The sequence below is a fragment of the Oryctolagus cuniculus genome, chromosome 3 (genome assembly GCF_051225735.1).
Source record: "Oryctolagus cuniculus isolate XC-2025 breed Fujian yellow rabbit chromosome 3, ASM5122573v1, whole genome shotgun sequence".
NCBI lineage: Eukaryota > Metazoa > Chordata > Mammalia > Lagomorpha > Leporidae > Oryctolagus > Oryctolagus cuniculus.
Window position 1 is genome coordinate 62,411,690 of NC_142869.1, and position 15,526 is coordinate 62,427,215.

General features: G+C 39.9%; 1 protein-coding gene across 50 annotated transcripts in view; it reads left to right on the forward strand.

The window, feature by feature from the left end:
• The window catches only part of TTN (titin), a 272,404-nt gene that overhangs the window by 183,175 nt on the left and 73,703 nt on the right, over positions 1–15,526 (forward strand). For all 50 annotated transcript variants that reach the window (XM_070070523.2, XM_070070550.2, XM_070070524.2 and 47 more), the window contains 29 exons: positions 596–743; positions 901–1,078; positions 1,352–1,473; positions 1,567–1,854; positions 1,970–2,266; positions 2,374–2,560; positions 3,690–3,805; positions 3,895–4,194; positions 4,369–4,668; positions 4,761–4,866; positions 4,971–5,167; positions 5,251–5,556; positions 5,657–5,935; positions 6,523–6,822; positions 6,926–7,228; positions 7,341–7,703; positions 8,006–8,308; positions 8,436–8,735; positions 8,834–9,130; positions 9,230–9,514; positions 9,598–9,891; positions 11,476–11,775; positions 11,893–12,201; positions 12,303–12,493; positions 12,892–13,321; positions 14,608–14,916; positions 15,037–15,185; positions 15,269–15,301; positions 15,397–15,526. In XM_070070523.2, coding sequence (XP_069926624.2) covers positions 596–743; positions 901–1,078; positions 1,352–1,473; positions 1,567–1,854; positions 1,970–2,266; positions 2,374–2,560; positions 3,690–3,805; positions 3,895–4,194; positions 4,369–4,668; positions 4,761–4,866; positions 4,971–5,167; positions 5,251–5,556; positions 5,657–5,935; positions 6,523–6,822; positions 6,926–7,228; positions 7,341–7,703; positions 8,006–8,308; positions 8,436–8,735; positions 8,834–9,130; positions 9,230–9,514; positions 9,598–9,891; positions 11,476–11,775; positions 11,893–12,201; positions 12,303–12,493; positions 12,892–13,321; positions 14,608–14,916; positions 15,037–15,185; positions 15,269–15,301; positions 15,397–15,526 — 7,120 coding nt within the window. The remainder of the gene's footprint in view (positions 1–595; positions 744–900; positions 1,079–1,351; positions 1,474–1,566; positions 1,855–1,969; positions 2,267–2,373; positions 2,561–3,689; positions 3,806–3,894; positions 4,195–4,368; positions 4,669–4,760; positions 4,867–4,970; positions 5,168–5,250; positions 5,557–5,656; positions 5,936–6,522; positions 6,823–6,925; positions 7,229–7,340; positions 7,704–8,005; positions 8,309–8,435; positions 8,736–8,833; positions 9,131–9,229; positions 9,515–9,597; positions 9,892–11,475; positions 11,776–11,892; positions 12,202–12,302; positions 12,494–12,891; positions 13,322–14,607; positions 14,917–15,036; positions 15,186–15,268; positions 15,302–15,396) is intronic.

The window sequence follows — 15,526 nt, forward strand, 5'->3', positions numbered from 1 at the left end:
ACCCACTATACTATAGTACCGGCCCCCAAAAAACTTAATGTCCATGCTTTCTGAGGTAGTTCAAGCTAGGTCTGGTATAATCAGCTCATTTTTGTGAGGCTTTCCAAATTTCTAGCTAGGTTTGATGAAAAAATAAAACAAAACCTACCTATGCACTTGATATCTGATAAGTACCCAATAATGTCTTCGTTATTGCTCCCCATTATGCTATAAGCCATTCTAAGGAAAGTAATCATACTTCTCATCCCACTAGATTACCTTAGTTGGCCAAATCTACCACATTTCCTTCCCTTGTTTACATTAGTTACTTGTCTGCCCTAATTTGAAATTGTATTTATGATAAACAGGTAGAACAAATTAACACCTTATTTACTAACTTTTTCATGTACGTATGCATTTTCGCCTTATGCTGAGGGCCAAATATTATTGCCTATCGTACTTTGCAACATTTCACTAGTATAATATTAATGTAAGAATAATCTTTAGCATGCCAGACAACCTCCATCTGTATCCTTGCCCGTGGTAAATAAAAAATCCTTTGACTTGGCAAAAGGTTTTTGGGAAATAACTAATGAGTGGTGTCAATGTGTCCTAGGTGATGGACTCTGTGACTGACCTAGAGTTCACAGTTCCTGATCTCGTGCAAGGAAAAGAATACTTGTTTAAAGTCTGTGCCCGTAACAAGTGTGGACCTGGAGACCCTGCATATGTTGATGAGCCCATAAATATGTCAGCGCCTGCAAGTGAGTGCATTCTTCATGGCTTCTTACCTAGCTTCTTGTGACCTGTTTTGACTTTTAGACCTGTAGTTGCCACTGCAGGGAAAACAGGGCTTGGCAATGTGTAGTTAACTTTGTGGGTGTCCCATCGAAGGCTGACTCTCTCTTTAAAATGTTACAGCGGTACCTGACCCACCGGAGAATGTCAAATGGAGAGACAGAACAGCCAAGAGCATCTTCCTAACATGGGACCCACCTAAATATGACGGTGGTTCACGCATCAAAGGATACATAGTCGAAAAATGTCCACGTGGATCTGATAAATGGGTGGCCTGTGGAGAGCCTGTCGCAGACACAAAGTAGGTTTCCTGCTAGAGAAGTTTATCCCTTCTCACCAAAAGGGGCTTTCCTTGGGAAACTTTAAATGTTGATCTTTCCGCTGAGACTTGCTGTGCCTGTCTGATTTTGAAAAGATCCTGAATGTGTCCCTGTACAAAGCTTTTATCAGTTAACAGAATTAAAGCAGCCTCCATTTCATTTAAAGGCTAGGAATTTTGGAAAGATTCTGAATGCTGCACAGTGGAACCAATTGGCTACATAACAGTCAAATATCCCATTTTGTTTTCTGACAGAATGGAAGTGACTGGTCTCGAGGAAGGCAAATGGTATGCTTACCGTGTGAAAGCCTTGAACAGGCAAGGTGCTAGCAAACCAAGCAAACCCACAGATGAAATCCAGGCTGTGGACACACAAGGTATTTACATTTCATTTCTGTCTCAGCAGCCAGGCCTCTGATGTTATTTCTGTTTGAACTTGCTAACGATGTCAATAATCTTTGCCAACTCAGAGGCCCCAGAAATCTTCCTCGACGTGAAACTCCTTGCTGGCCTCACTGTGAAAGCAGGAACAAAGATCGAACTCCCTGCCACGGTAACTGGAAAACCTGAGCCGAAAATAACCTGGACAAAGGCTGATATGCTCCTGAAGCAGGACAAGAGAATCACCATCGAAAACGTTCCCAAAAAATCCACAGTGACCATCGTGGACAGTAAGAGGAGTGACACCGGCACATACATCATCGAGGCCGTGAATGTCTGCGGCCGGGCCACCGCTGTGGTAGAAGTGAATGTCCTAGGTAAGGCTGGCTCTTGTTTTTTTAAGGAGAAAAAAAAAACTGATTTCAGCCACATTCTTCAATAAAAACGACTTAAAAAAATACTGTTTTTCTGCACATGTAATGCCATCTATAGATAAACCCGGACCACCAGCTGCTTTTGACATCACAGAAGTCACCAACGAGTCATGTCTTCTCACGTGGAACCCACCACGGGATGACGGTGGATCTAAGGTCACAAACTACGTGGTGGAGAGAAGGGCAACGGACAGTGAAGTCTGGCACAAGCTCTCGTCCACGGTCAAGGATACAAACTTCAAGGCAACCAAATTAACACCTAATAAAGAGTACATCTTCAGAGTGGCTGCAGAAAACATGTATGGTGTTGGTGAGCCTGTTCAGGCCACTCCAATAACAGCCAAATACCAGTTTGGTAGGTTTCTCAACACACTGGAAAAAGAAGTTTGCATCAAACTTGCATTTAGGTGTCATGTTTATAGAGATAATGTGTAAAAATTTATCTCATCTTTCTGTCTGTAGATCCACCTGGACCTCCAACTCGCTTGGAACCTTCTGATATCACCAAAGATGCAGTGACTCTCACGTGGTGTGAGCCAGACGATGATGGTGGCAGCCCAATCACCGGGTACTGGGTGGAGAGATTAGATCCTGACACTGACAAATGGGTCAGATGCAATAAGATGCCAGTACAGGACACAACCTACAGGTATGCCCAGAGTCTCCCTCAAGACAGTAAAACAGCTGCATGTTCCAACTCTCCAACAAATTCTCTTTGATTACACAAAATACAAAGTTTTCAGTTCTACTATGATAATTTGAAGAATGGTACAAATTCTATTCTTTTTTAAAAAGATTTATTTATTTAATTGAGAGGCAGAGTTACAGAGAGAGAGGTCTCCCATCCACTGGCTCACTCCTCAAATAGCTGCAGCAGCAGTAGCTGGGCCAATCCGAAGCCAGGAGCCAGGAGCTTCCTCCAGGTCTCCCATGTAGGTACAGGGGCCCAAGATTTGGGCCATCTTCCACTGTTTTCCCAGGCCATAGCAGAGATCTGTATTGGAAAAGGAACAGTGGGGACATGAACTGGTGCCAATTGGGATGCTGGCACTGCAGGTGGAGGTATAACCTACTATGCCACAATGCCAACCCCTGACACATTTCTTAATTTACTATCAAATACTAGCTTTCTAGAGGTTTCAAAGTGTTTGGTCCTCCAGTATATTATGATAATGATCATTATCATAGATAGTATAATTAGATTGGTACGTTGGTAAAATCTAAAGAATGTGACAGTTACATGCAATTTTAAATTTTTTTAAAGATTTATTTTTCATTTATTTGAAAGGCAGGCTTACAGAGAAAGGAAGAGAGAAAGAGAGAGAGAGAGAAAGAGAGAGAGAGATTGACCTTCCATCCACTGGTTCACTCCTCCAAATGGCCACAATGGCTGGAGCTGACCCAGGCTGAAACTAGGAGCCCAGAGCTTCTTCCAGGTCTCCCATGTGGATGGGCAGGGTCCCAAGCACTTGAGCCATCTTTCACTGCCTTCCCAGGCATATTAGCATGGAGCTGGATGGGAAGCGAGCAGCTGGATCTTGGCACCCACAGGGGATGCCAGCATTGTAGTAGACAGAGGCTTAACCTGCTACAGCACAACAACGGCCCTAGCAATTTTAAATTTATATTGAAATTATTTCAATGAAAGTTCTAAGTGAGTCCTTCATTTTATATATATATATGTATGTATATATATGTATATATATATTTCTATGTAAAATGAAACATAGGTTTCTACTCTTACTATGATGTTACACACACATTTTTTTTTAATTCAGAGTGAAAGGTCTCACCAATAAGAAGAAATACAGATTCCGTGTATTGGCTGAAAACCTTGCTGGACCCGGCAAACCAAGTAGATCAACAGAACCAATCTTAATAAAGGATCCCATAGGTATTACTTGCATAATTTTCCGTGGTTATTTTGAATCTTACACTCGCTCCTTTTTGACAGACCTAAATAATAACTTCATTGCCTTGCAGATCCTCCATGGCCCCCTGGAAAACCAACTGTAAAAGATATGGCCAAAACCTCGTTAATGTTGAATTGGACAAAGCCAGAACATGACGGAGGGGCAAAGATTGAGTCTTATGTCATTGAAATGCTAAAGACTGGAACAGAGGACTGGGTTAGAGTGGCTGAAGGAGTTCCTACCACTCAACATCTGCTTCCAGGGCTCATGGAAGGGCAGGAATATTCATTCCGAGTGAGAGCAGTGAACAAGGCCGGGGAGAGTGAACCCAGCGAACCCAGTGATCCTATGCTTTGCCGAGAGAAGCTTTGTAAGTTGCTTTTAATGCCTGCGGTCTTCTGCTGTGTATCAGAGAATTATAATATGCAAAATCCACTACTCTAATTTTTTCCTTGCTATATTATTTCCTAGTGACTACCAGAACATTCCATGAATACTGAACAATAAAAAATTGAGTGTTTTTTTTTTCTTTGTGTCTCATCAGATCCTCCATCACCACCTCGCTGGCTGGAAGTGATCAATATCACAAAAAATACAGCAGACCTAAAATGGACAGTGCCTGAGAAAGATGGAGGGTCTCCCATCACCAACTACATCGTGGAAAAGAGAGATGTGAGGCGAAAAGGCTGGCAAACAGTGGACACCACTGTCAAGGACACCAAGTGCACAGTAACCCCACTGACTGAGGGATCTTTATATGTGTTCCGAGTGGCTGCAGAAAATGCTATCGGACAAAGTGACTACACTGAAATTGAAGACTCTGTCCTGGCCAAAGATACCTTTAGTAAGCTCTCTAACCTGGTCTTTGTGACAACATTTGTAGTTGATTATTCCTTTCCCTCTATTTTTTCTAATCATTGATTATTTCACTTTTAGCCACACCTGGGCCACCCTATGCTCTGACAGTGGTTGATGTGACAAAACGGCATGTTGACCTAAAGTGGGAGCCACCTAAAAATGACGGTGGAAGACCCATACAGAGGTAGAATTTCAATTTATTCATAAACAGTAACCTACACTGGGCTACAAATTCTTAACTTTGTTTTTTTTTATTAATACTAAAGAAATATTCTGTTATTTCAATAGATATATCATTGAGAAAAAAGAAAAGTTAGGCACCCGTTGGGTGAAAGCTGGCAAGACCTCAGGGCCAGACTGTCACTTCCGAGTAACTGATGTTATTGAAGGAACGGAAGTACAGTTTCAGGTGAGAGCGGAAAATGAAGCTGGTGTCGGTCACCCGAGTGAACCCACGGAAATCCTAAAAATTGAAGACCCAACAAGTAAGTGGTGTTGATTACTCAAGTCATATTCTCTAGGACTTGATGATGAGACTGTGGACGTGAATGTTCTACTCTTGCTTCAGGTCCTCCCTCACCTCCCCTGGACCTACATGTGACTGATGCTGGGAGAAAGCACATCGCCATTGCTTGGAAGCCTCCAGAGAAAAATGGTGGAAGTCCTATCATAGGATACCATGTCGAAATGTGCCCAGTAGGCACTGAGAAATGGATGAGAGTTAATTCTCGCCCAATAAAAGATTTAAAATTCAAGGTTGAAGAGGGTGTTGTTCCTGATAAAGAGTATGTGCTGAGAGTGAGAGCTGTCAACGCAGTGGGTGTCAGTGAGCCGTCAGAAATCTCTGAAAATGTGGTTGCCAAAGACCCAGACTGTAAGCATACAGGGCCTTCTGCCCTTAGTAACACAGTCTTTATTTGTGCATTGCATTTTGACATACTCATGGTTTTCCTATTTTGGATTATAACCTACAGGCAAGCCAACCATTGACCTGGAAACTCATGACATTGTTGTTATTGAAGGGGAAAAGTTAAGCATTCCTGTTCCCTTCAGAGCTGTCCCAGTTCCAACTGTTGCTTGGCATAAAGATGGCAAAGAAGTAAAAGCAAGCGATAGATTAACAATGAAGAGCGATCACATCTCTGCACACCTTGAAGTTCCCAAGAGTGCCCATGCAGATGCTGGAGTTTACACTATTACACTGGAGAATAAGCTCGGCTCAGCAACTGCCTCACTCAATGTCAAAGTCATAGGTAAGCATTCTTTGATGAAACAGCAGACATTCTTCACATGCTGGGGAAATTAGTGAACTTCGCAGGCTTGTATAAACGGCTTCATAAGTTTCCCATTTATAAGCTAAATGTCTCCTCAGATTACTTCTTTTCATGGGAGAAGTAAAGCAATTCTGAAGAAATGAAGTTGCTGGTAAAACTCTGATCAGGCTAATTTATTCCAGTTTTAATTATCTGCATGTGAACTATTAATTTAAATAAAATGTATAGCATACCCAAAGAATGTTTAAATGGTTAGTTATGTATTTCTTAATTTTGTATAAGTTCTTGTTTTTCATAGTATTCTCATCCAGAGGTGGCAATATTTTCTGCTGTCCCCATGGTATTTGGAAACTTGGGCCCATTTTTACTGGGCACAAAATCTCAGGAGTGAACTATTGACATTTAGTCTCTGAGGACCTAGGAAGTTAAATGCTAGAGTAGGACAAACATCCTGGCATTTTAAAGACTATCCTACCCAAAATGCAGATTGCCCCACTAAGACGCAATGAATGCTTAAAATTTGGTTTCAGGATTATAGTAATAATTAATAATTTTATTTGTAATAGGCCTACCTGGACCATGCAAAGATATTAAAGCAAGTGATATAACCAAGAGTTCTTGTAAGTTAACATGGGAGCCTCCAGAGTATGATGGTGGGAGCCCAATTCTTCATTATGTCCTGGAACGCAGAGAAGCAGGGAGGAGGACATACATACCAGTCATGTCTGGTGAGAACAAACTTTCATGGACGGTAAAGGATCTCATTCCAAACGCAGAATACTTCTTCCGTGTTAAAGCCGTCAACAAGATTGGTGGAGGCGAATACATTGAACTGAAAAATCCAGTCATTGCTCAAGATCCAAAGCGTAAGTTTGAGCCTAGCTATGCTATGGCTAAGAAATAAGATGAATTTTTTTAAAAAGAGAGTTTCCCAATATTAACAGCTTTTTTTTTTCTCTTGTCCTTCAGAGCCTCCTGATCCACCTGTAGATGTTGAAGTTCATAATCCTACAGCTAAGGCCATGACTATTACATGGAAGCCACCTTTGTATGATGGAGGAAGCAAGATAATGGGTTATATCATAGAGAAGATTGCTAAAGGTGAAGACAAGTGGAAGAGATGCAATGAACACTTGGTACCCATCCTGACTTATACAGCAAAAGGACTTGAAGAGGGAAAAGAGTACCAATTCCGCGTACGAGCAGAGAATGCTGCTGGTATTAGTGAACCTTCTCGGGCCACACCTCCAACCAAAGCTGTAGATCCTATTGGTAAGTTTTGTTTTGTAGGGTTACCACTTTTCCATTGTAAAATAAGTGAGAATATGTTTTCCTACATATTTTAATCCAAACTGAAAACAACTATCATTTTTATTATTTACAGATGCCCCAAAAGTCATTCTGAAAACAAGCATAGAAGTGAAACGAGGTGATGAAATAGCACTTGATGCAATTATTTCTGGATCACCTTACCCAACTATTACATGGATAAAAGATGAAAACATTATTACACCAGAAGAAATTAAGAAGCGAGTAGCACCTCTGGTTAGGAGGAAGAAGGGTGAAGTTCAAGAAGAAGAGCCCTTTTTCCTGCCTCTGACACAGCGACTGAGCATTGACAACAGTAGACAAGGAGAATCTCAGCTACGTGTGCGAGATTCTCTGCGACCTGACCATGGCTTATATATGATCAAAGCTGAAAATGACCATGGTGTCGCAAAGGCTCCTTGTACTGTCAGTGTGTTGGGTAAGTAGTTAAAACCACATTTTCCAACAGAAAAGAAATATATAAATTTTAGTTAAACATAAAAATAAGAAATTGGGGGGGGGTAGTTAAAAGAACTGGAAAAATAGCTAAAGAATAACAAGATCAATTTATTTCTATTACATAGCCAGGAGATAAAATTGACTGACTATAACTAGCTGAAGCTAATGTGATCTAAAGATACACAGATGTGGGAAAAAGCAAAGTGGTACTAACATTTACATTTTTCATAGCAGCCATTTCTATGCAAAATTTTAATCGTTTGTTCTCTTTTGGATTATTAGATATCCCAGGACCACCAATCAACTTTGTATTTGAAGATATTAGAAAAACCTCAGTACTCTGTAAATGGGAACCACCCCTTGATGATGGTGGCAGTGAAATCTTAAACTATACTTTGGAAAAGAAAGACAAGACAAAACCTGACTCAGAATGGATTGTTATCACTTCAACACTTAGACACTGCAAATATTCAGTCACAAAACTTATTGAAGGAAAAGAGTACCTCTTCCGTGTAAGAGCTGAAAATAGATTTGGGCCTGGACCACCATGTATTTCCAAGCCACTCTTAGCTAAAGATCCTTTTGGTAAGGTTTTTTAGCACCTAATGTTTGTCTTTTTATCATATACTTGGGCGTAAACCTTAACATAGTTTGTAAAACTGAATTTCTTTCTCCTATTAGAGAATGAATTAATATGTTATTTTTTTATCAGAACCACCTGATGCACCTGATAAGCCCATTGTGGAAGATGTTACCAGCAATAGTATGCTGGTGAAATGGAATGAACCAAAAGATAATGGAAGCCCCATCTTGGGTTACTGGCTTGAAAAACGTGAGGTTAACAGTACGCATTGGTCTCGTGTCAACAAAAACCTTCTGAATTCTTTGAAAGCCAACGTAGATGGCCTTCTAGAAGGGCTCACCTATGTCTTCAGAGTATGTGCTGAAAATGCAGCTGGACCTGGAAAGTTCAGTCCACCTTCAGATCCCAAAACAGCACGTGATCCAATCTGTAAGTAATTCCTTATGAGGAAAGCGCGATGGAGTAAGCTATTGTGCCTTTTCGAAGACCAGTAATGAGTTTGATTTGTGTATCTGCATTCATTCTAGCTCCACCTGGGCCACCCATCCCAAGAGTCACTGACACGAGCTCTACAACTATTGAACTAGAATGGGAGCCTCCAGCTTTCAATGGTGGTGGAGAGATTGTCGGCTACTTTGTCGATAAGCAATTGGTTGGCACAAATGAGTGGTCACGCTGCACAGAGAAGATGATCAAAGTTCGTCAGTACACTGTCAGAGAAATCCGAGAAGGTGCTGATTACAAACTTCGGGTGAGTGCGGTCAATGCTGCGGGAGAAGGACCACCTGGAGAAACAGGACCTCTTACTGTGGCAGAACCACAAGGTACTGAAGAGCCATGTGTGTAAAATCACGGATTTTTCCCAGTACGCGACTACTTTTTTATCTTTCTTGGGCCAACGGATGACTGTTCTCTTCCAACAGAACCTCCAACTGTGGAACTGGATGTTTCTGTCAAGGGTGGAATACAAATAATGGCTGGGAAGACCCTTCGAATTCCAGCTGTGGTGACTGGTCGTCCTGTACCTACAAGAGTGTGGACCATAGAAGAAGGGGAGCTGGATAAAGAGCGTGTTGTGGTAGAGAATGTTGGAACCAAATCGGAACTGATTATCAAGAATGCACTGAGAAAAGACCATGGCAGATACATAATCACAGCTACTAACAGCTGTGGTTCCAAATTTGCAGCAGCCAGGGTAGAAGTTTTCGGTAAGGAATGTTGCATGGATTTTTCACAAGATTTTCCCAAGGGATACTATTTTATTACATTGACTTTTTGTTTTGTTTTTCAGATGTCCCTGGTCCAGTTCTTGACCTAAAACCTGTTGTAACAAACAGAAAGATGTGTCTGCTTAACTGGTCGGATCCAGCAGACGATGGAGGAAGTGAAATCACAGGCTTTATAATTGAAAGAAAAGATGCCAAGATGCATACTTGGAGACAACCCATAGAGACTGAGAGGTCTAAATGTGACATCACAGGGCTCCTTGAGGGCCAAGAATATATGTTCCGGGTCATTGCCAAGAACAAGTTTGGCTGTGGCCCTCCTGTTGAGATAGGACCAATTCTTGCAGTTGATCCACTAGGTAAAATAAATATTTATTTTGCTGAGCTTTAAGGTTTCAAATTCCTAGCAGTCTAGAACTAGGGTGTAATAAGAAAAATAAGTAAGTACCAGCAACTTTAATGGTACTCTATTTACCATAATTTCAGTATAATTTTACCTGTAGGTATATTAATCGTGTATGGTTCTGTGTATGAAATAACTCATATCTACTGGGATTTAGTAATAACCTAATTAGAAGCAGTGGATATTTTCAATGGAATACACTGCAGTTGATTTGGGTTTTATTATTTATTTATTTAATAATCTAGTAGTTAAGGAAAGTTTACTGATTTCCTAAGAAATTATGAGACAGATAACTGCCTTAGGATAAATGTCTTAGTCTTCCTCGTCCCTCAAGATCTCCACCCATGAAGGTTAAGGAGGCACAAAACCAGCAAGAACCACCAAAGGATAGAAAAAAACAAACCAGAGGAAATCTCCCAGAAACTAACATGAACCAATAACACTGCATTTGCTTGGTACTACATGTAACATCCCATCTAAGAAAGCAAAGCCTTTAAGGAAGACCCATTCCTCAAGAGACAAAGGAATGAGTTATTCTTCCACCTCCTCTACTGCCACCTCTTGAAAAAAATAAATAGAAACAAATAACACCCCACCACTGTTTAGTCATCTCAGAGCATCAACTGTCCTTCAGGTTGTGACACAGGCATCAGAACAGAGCTGGCTTCCACTGCGTCTGGTTGCAGTAACAGTCAGCATGGATTGAGTCTGCTTTTGACATTCAAAGCTTACTTTCTTGGTTCTGACCTTGAAGGCACAAAACTATACCTGCATTCAATAAATTCTTGTTCCATCAATTTTAAACTCACCCCTGAGGCAACATGACTCAAAGTATGGACAGCTCACGTGTTGCTCTCATCTAGTCCTCCAAAACCAAACTTCAGAGACCTCTTTTCCTAGTTCATTAGGATAACAAGCTTTCCCAGTGACAGAGGGAAATAATGAAAAATGCTAAACATAAAAAGTATATGTACCCCTTTGCTTATTTTTTTTTAAAAATTATTTATTTATTTACTTAAGAGGCAGAGTTAGAGACAGAGACAAGGAGAGGGAGAGAGAGAGAGAGAGATTATATCTGCTGGTTCACTCCCCAAATGGCCGCCATGGCTGGAGCTGGGCCAATCTGAAGCCAGGAAGCCAGGAGTTTCTTCTGGGTCTCCCATGTAGATTCAGGGGCCCAAGCTCCTCTCAGGCCATCAGCAGAAAGCTGGAATGGAAGTACAGCAGCCGGAACCCAAACTGGTGCCCATATGGGATGCCAGTGCCACAGGTGGAGGCTAAGCCTATTATACCACAGCACTGAAGCCCCCTTGGCTTATTTTTTAATTAATAATTTTGGTGGAAAGTTTGTTAAGAAAAACTCCATCTGCATGACTGACTTTAATTTTGGTAATTGACTTGTTTTGGAAATAATTTTAAAGATAGGTATAAGAGTATCAATCAGACATCTATTTTTCACTTTATTAAACTGAAGTGAAATATTATTTCTTAATTCAAGATTTATTTCATGCTAATCCTTTTAACTTACCTCTGGTTAAAGGTCCTCCAACGTCTCCAGAGAGGTTGACATATACAGAAAGGACCAAGTCCACAATCACCCTTGACTGGAAAGAGCCCCGCAATGATGGTGGCAGTCCCATCCAAGGATATATCATTGAAAAGCGGCGTCATGACAAACCTGACTTCGAAAGAGTTAACAAGAGGCTCTGCCCAACCACATCTTTCCTGGTTGAAAATCTTGATGAACACCAAATGTATGAGTTCCGTGTCAAAGCTGTCAATGAAATTGGTGAAAGTGAACCATCCCTGCCTCTAAATGTAGTCATACAAGATGATGAAGGTGTGAAATCCGAATATAATAATTTTCATGTACTTTGCATTATGGCCTTTATCCCATAAGTTGAGAAAACACACTTTTAATGTTGCTATTCCTTTTCTCTTTTCCTTCTCTTTGCAGTGCCTCCAACTATTAAGTTGCGTCTCACCGTTCGAGGAGACACTATCAAAGTTAAGGCAGGAGAGCCTGTTCACATCCCTGCAGATGTGACAGGTCTTCCGATGCCCAAGATTGAGTGGTCCAAAAACGAAACAGTGATTGAAAAGCCTACTGACGCACTTCAGATCACCAAGGAAGAAGTGTCCCGAAGTGAAGCTAAGACTGAACTGAGCATTCCCAAAGCAACCCGGGCAGACAAAGGCACTTACACCATCACTGCTTCCAATCGCCTTGGCTCTGTGTTCCGAAATGTTCACGTGGAGGTATATGGTAAGGGACTTGCTTTCTTATCTCAAAAATAAAATAAAATAAAATAAAGCAATGCTTGTTTAAGAATTGCCTTCTCAATATCCACTCTTGGCCCTTTCCAGACCGCCCATCTCCACCAAGAAATCTTGCTGTCACTGACATTAAAGCTGAATCCTGCTACTTGACATGGGATACCCCTCTAGACAATGGTGGCAGTGAAATCACTCATTATGTTATTGACAAACGTGATGCAAGCAGGAAAAAATCTGAATGGGAGGAAGTCACCAACACTGCTGTAGAAAGGAGATATGGGGTAAACTCTTCTAAATGTTTTCTTATACACATTAAAAGGATATGACTCTGATTTGAAAGCATTTTTATATAACCTTAGAATTTAATAAGTCAACTTAGATTCATCCCAGAGAGCTATTATTTTGTTGTTATAATAGTTAAACCATACACATAAGGCCATTTAGTAAAGACTCTTTGATATGTAGAGAACTCTTTTACTTTAGATATCCACTATTAGATACAATAAATTTACATACTCTTACTTTAAATAGGGGTTCTCCGTTTTCTCTGCTTTCCCCATGTTTTGGGTCTATACATTTATTTATTCTTATACTTAAGACAACAACTTGAGTTTTAAAATGAGTGAAAGTCAAAATAAATATATTCTTTTTAAGAAATTTCTATTCATACAATTCCTAGGTCTGGAAACTTATCCCGAATGGTCATTATGAGTTCCGAGTCAGGGCTGTGAATAAATACGGAACCAGTGATGAGTGCAAATCAGACAAAGTGGTCATTCAAGATCCTTACCGCCTTCCTGGACCTCCAGGAAAACCAACAGTCTTAGAGCGCACCAAGGGGTCAATGCTGGTGAGCTGGACTCCTCCTTTGGACAATGGTGGTTCTCCAATTACTGGCTACTGGCTGGAGAAGAGAGAGGAGGGAGGTGCCTACTGGTCACGTGTAAGCCGAGCGCCAATAACCAAAGGTGGATTGAAAGGTGTGGAATTCAATGTTCCACGTTTGATTGAAGGAGTTAAATACCAGTTCAGAGCCATGGCAATAAATGCTGCAGGAATTGGTCCTCCTAGTGAACCATCAGATCCAGCTGTTGCAGGAGACCCCATATGTAAGTATGCTTAGTATGTCTCCATTTCTGAGACTGGTTTCTGAAGGGCAAAGTTACTAAATGGATAATTCTGTTAAATCTCTCATATCTTTCTGTGTGGTTGTCTTATAAAAGTAAAAAGGCTCATGTCACATACTCAGAATATATGTATATACATATTCATACATATGAGTACATTCATAGACATAAAATTGTACGTTATTTAAACTTGAATTAAAACTAGTATTTTATGAAGAAAAACAGTAATAAAAATCTGGACTATAAGTTCCTCTTTGCTCACATACTTTAACTGCTATCTCAATATAAACTATGGAAATCATCTCTCCCACTAAACAGTGAGACCTCCTGGTAGGAACTCAACAAAACAATATAATGTTGGTAGCTTTTAAGTAGTTTTTATTGAACAAAGACATAAGATTCTCAGGTACAGTCTATCAGGTCCGATAAAAGGAAAATTCTTCTATCACTTCTCGGCTCGGCCTTTTGGCTAAGAACAAGTGTAGAGGAAAATTCTTCTGACAGAGCTAGGGACAGATCAGAGTGAAAATTTAAATACTGTGGCCTTCATAATTAATTATATTTGCTATATATTAGATTCTCTACAGAAAAATTCAACTTTTTAAAAAAGATTAAAATATTCTTGTGCTAAATGTAACATCTATACATGCCCAACATATGTGATGAAATATTCATTCAGCAAATTAGTACTTACTATGTACTATGGACAGGGTTCCCTACTAAGCACTGAAGGGGATGTGTTATGATTAAAAAGGCAAATGAATTGAAAGAATTTCTGCAATTGTAAAGCTGTCTCAGAAACGTCAGTAATTACTGTGTGATTACTATAGACGTGATCCTGTCTCGAAAAAGCATTAAGATTTGTTTGTGTGCAAAGGCTTACTAGCTAATGCTGACATCATTTTAAATTTTTATACTGTGATAAATTACACTACAATAAGTTTCAAAAAGGAATACTGTAGGATTTCTTCAAAAGTAAAACAGCTTTTCATCGATTGTGTGTGAATAGAATGTAGAGCTAGCTATAGAACGAATAGTTTCTCTGTTCCCAGTTAGTTGTTTGCTTTTTTTGTTTTTTCATTAATGCTAAAGGACAACAGACCATTTCCTCTATTTTTCTTCTTTAGAAAGTAATTTATTTATTTCCTTTTAGCATTCAAATTCTAATAACTTAAGAATAATATATGAATATGTATAGCAAGAAATTGTTAGAGTGTAAAAATCTATCATTCCACTACTTTAAAATTTGATTTTTTTTTTCTTATTAGACCCACCTGGGCCACCTTCTTGCCCAGAAGTGAAAGATAAAACAAAGTCAAGCATCTCACTCGCATGGAAACCTCCAGCCAAAGATGGTGGCAGTCCAATCAAAGGATATATTGTAGAAATGCAAGAAGAAGGCACTACTGACTGGAAGAAAGTAAATGAACCAGACAAACTTCTAACGACCTGTGAATGTGTGGTGCCCAATCTGAAAGAACTCAGGAAGTACAGGTTCAGAGTCAAAGCTGTCAATGAAGCAGGTGAATCTGAACCAAGTGATACAACTGGAGAAATCCCTGCCACTGATATTCAAGGTACTAGTCCTTATTCATCTTTTTATCTTAGGAGGAAATTGATTAATTACCTGAACATATGTTGATTCATTTTTTTAAAAATGTGACCTAAATCCTGTTATATAATGCATGGCATTACAGAGGTACCAGAGGTTTTCATTGATATTGGAGCACAGGACTGTCTGATTTGTAAAGCTGGCTCACAGATTAGGATCCCTGCTGTCATCAAGGGACGCCCAACACCAAAATCATCTTGGGAATTTGATGGAAAGGCAAAGAAGGCAATGAAGGTAAGAAAATTATAATTCTCCCGTATCGCCCATTGAATCACTGTAAGGAGTATTAACTTAACATCTATCTTCTTTTCTAATAGGATGGAGTTCATGATATACCTGAAGATGCACAGGTAAAAAAAAATAACATTAAAATAATTCAAAACGTGGTTGACCTCAATACTGCTATTATTTTATTCAATGTACAACTACTATTTTCTTTGCACAGCTGGAGACTGCTGAAAACTCATCAGTAATTATTATTCCGGAGTGTAAGCGAGCTCATTCAGGCAAATACAGCATCACAGCCAAGAATAAAGCAGGACAAAAGACTGCAAACTGCAGAGTGAAAGTCATGG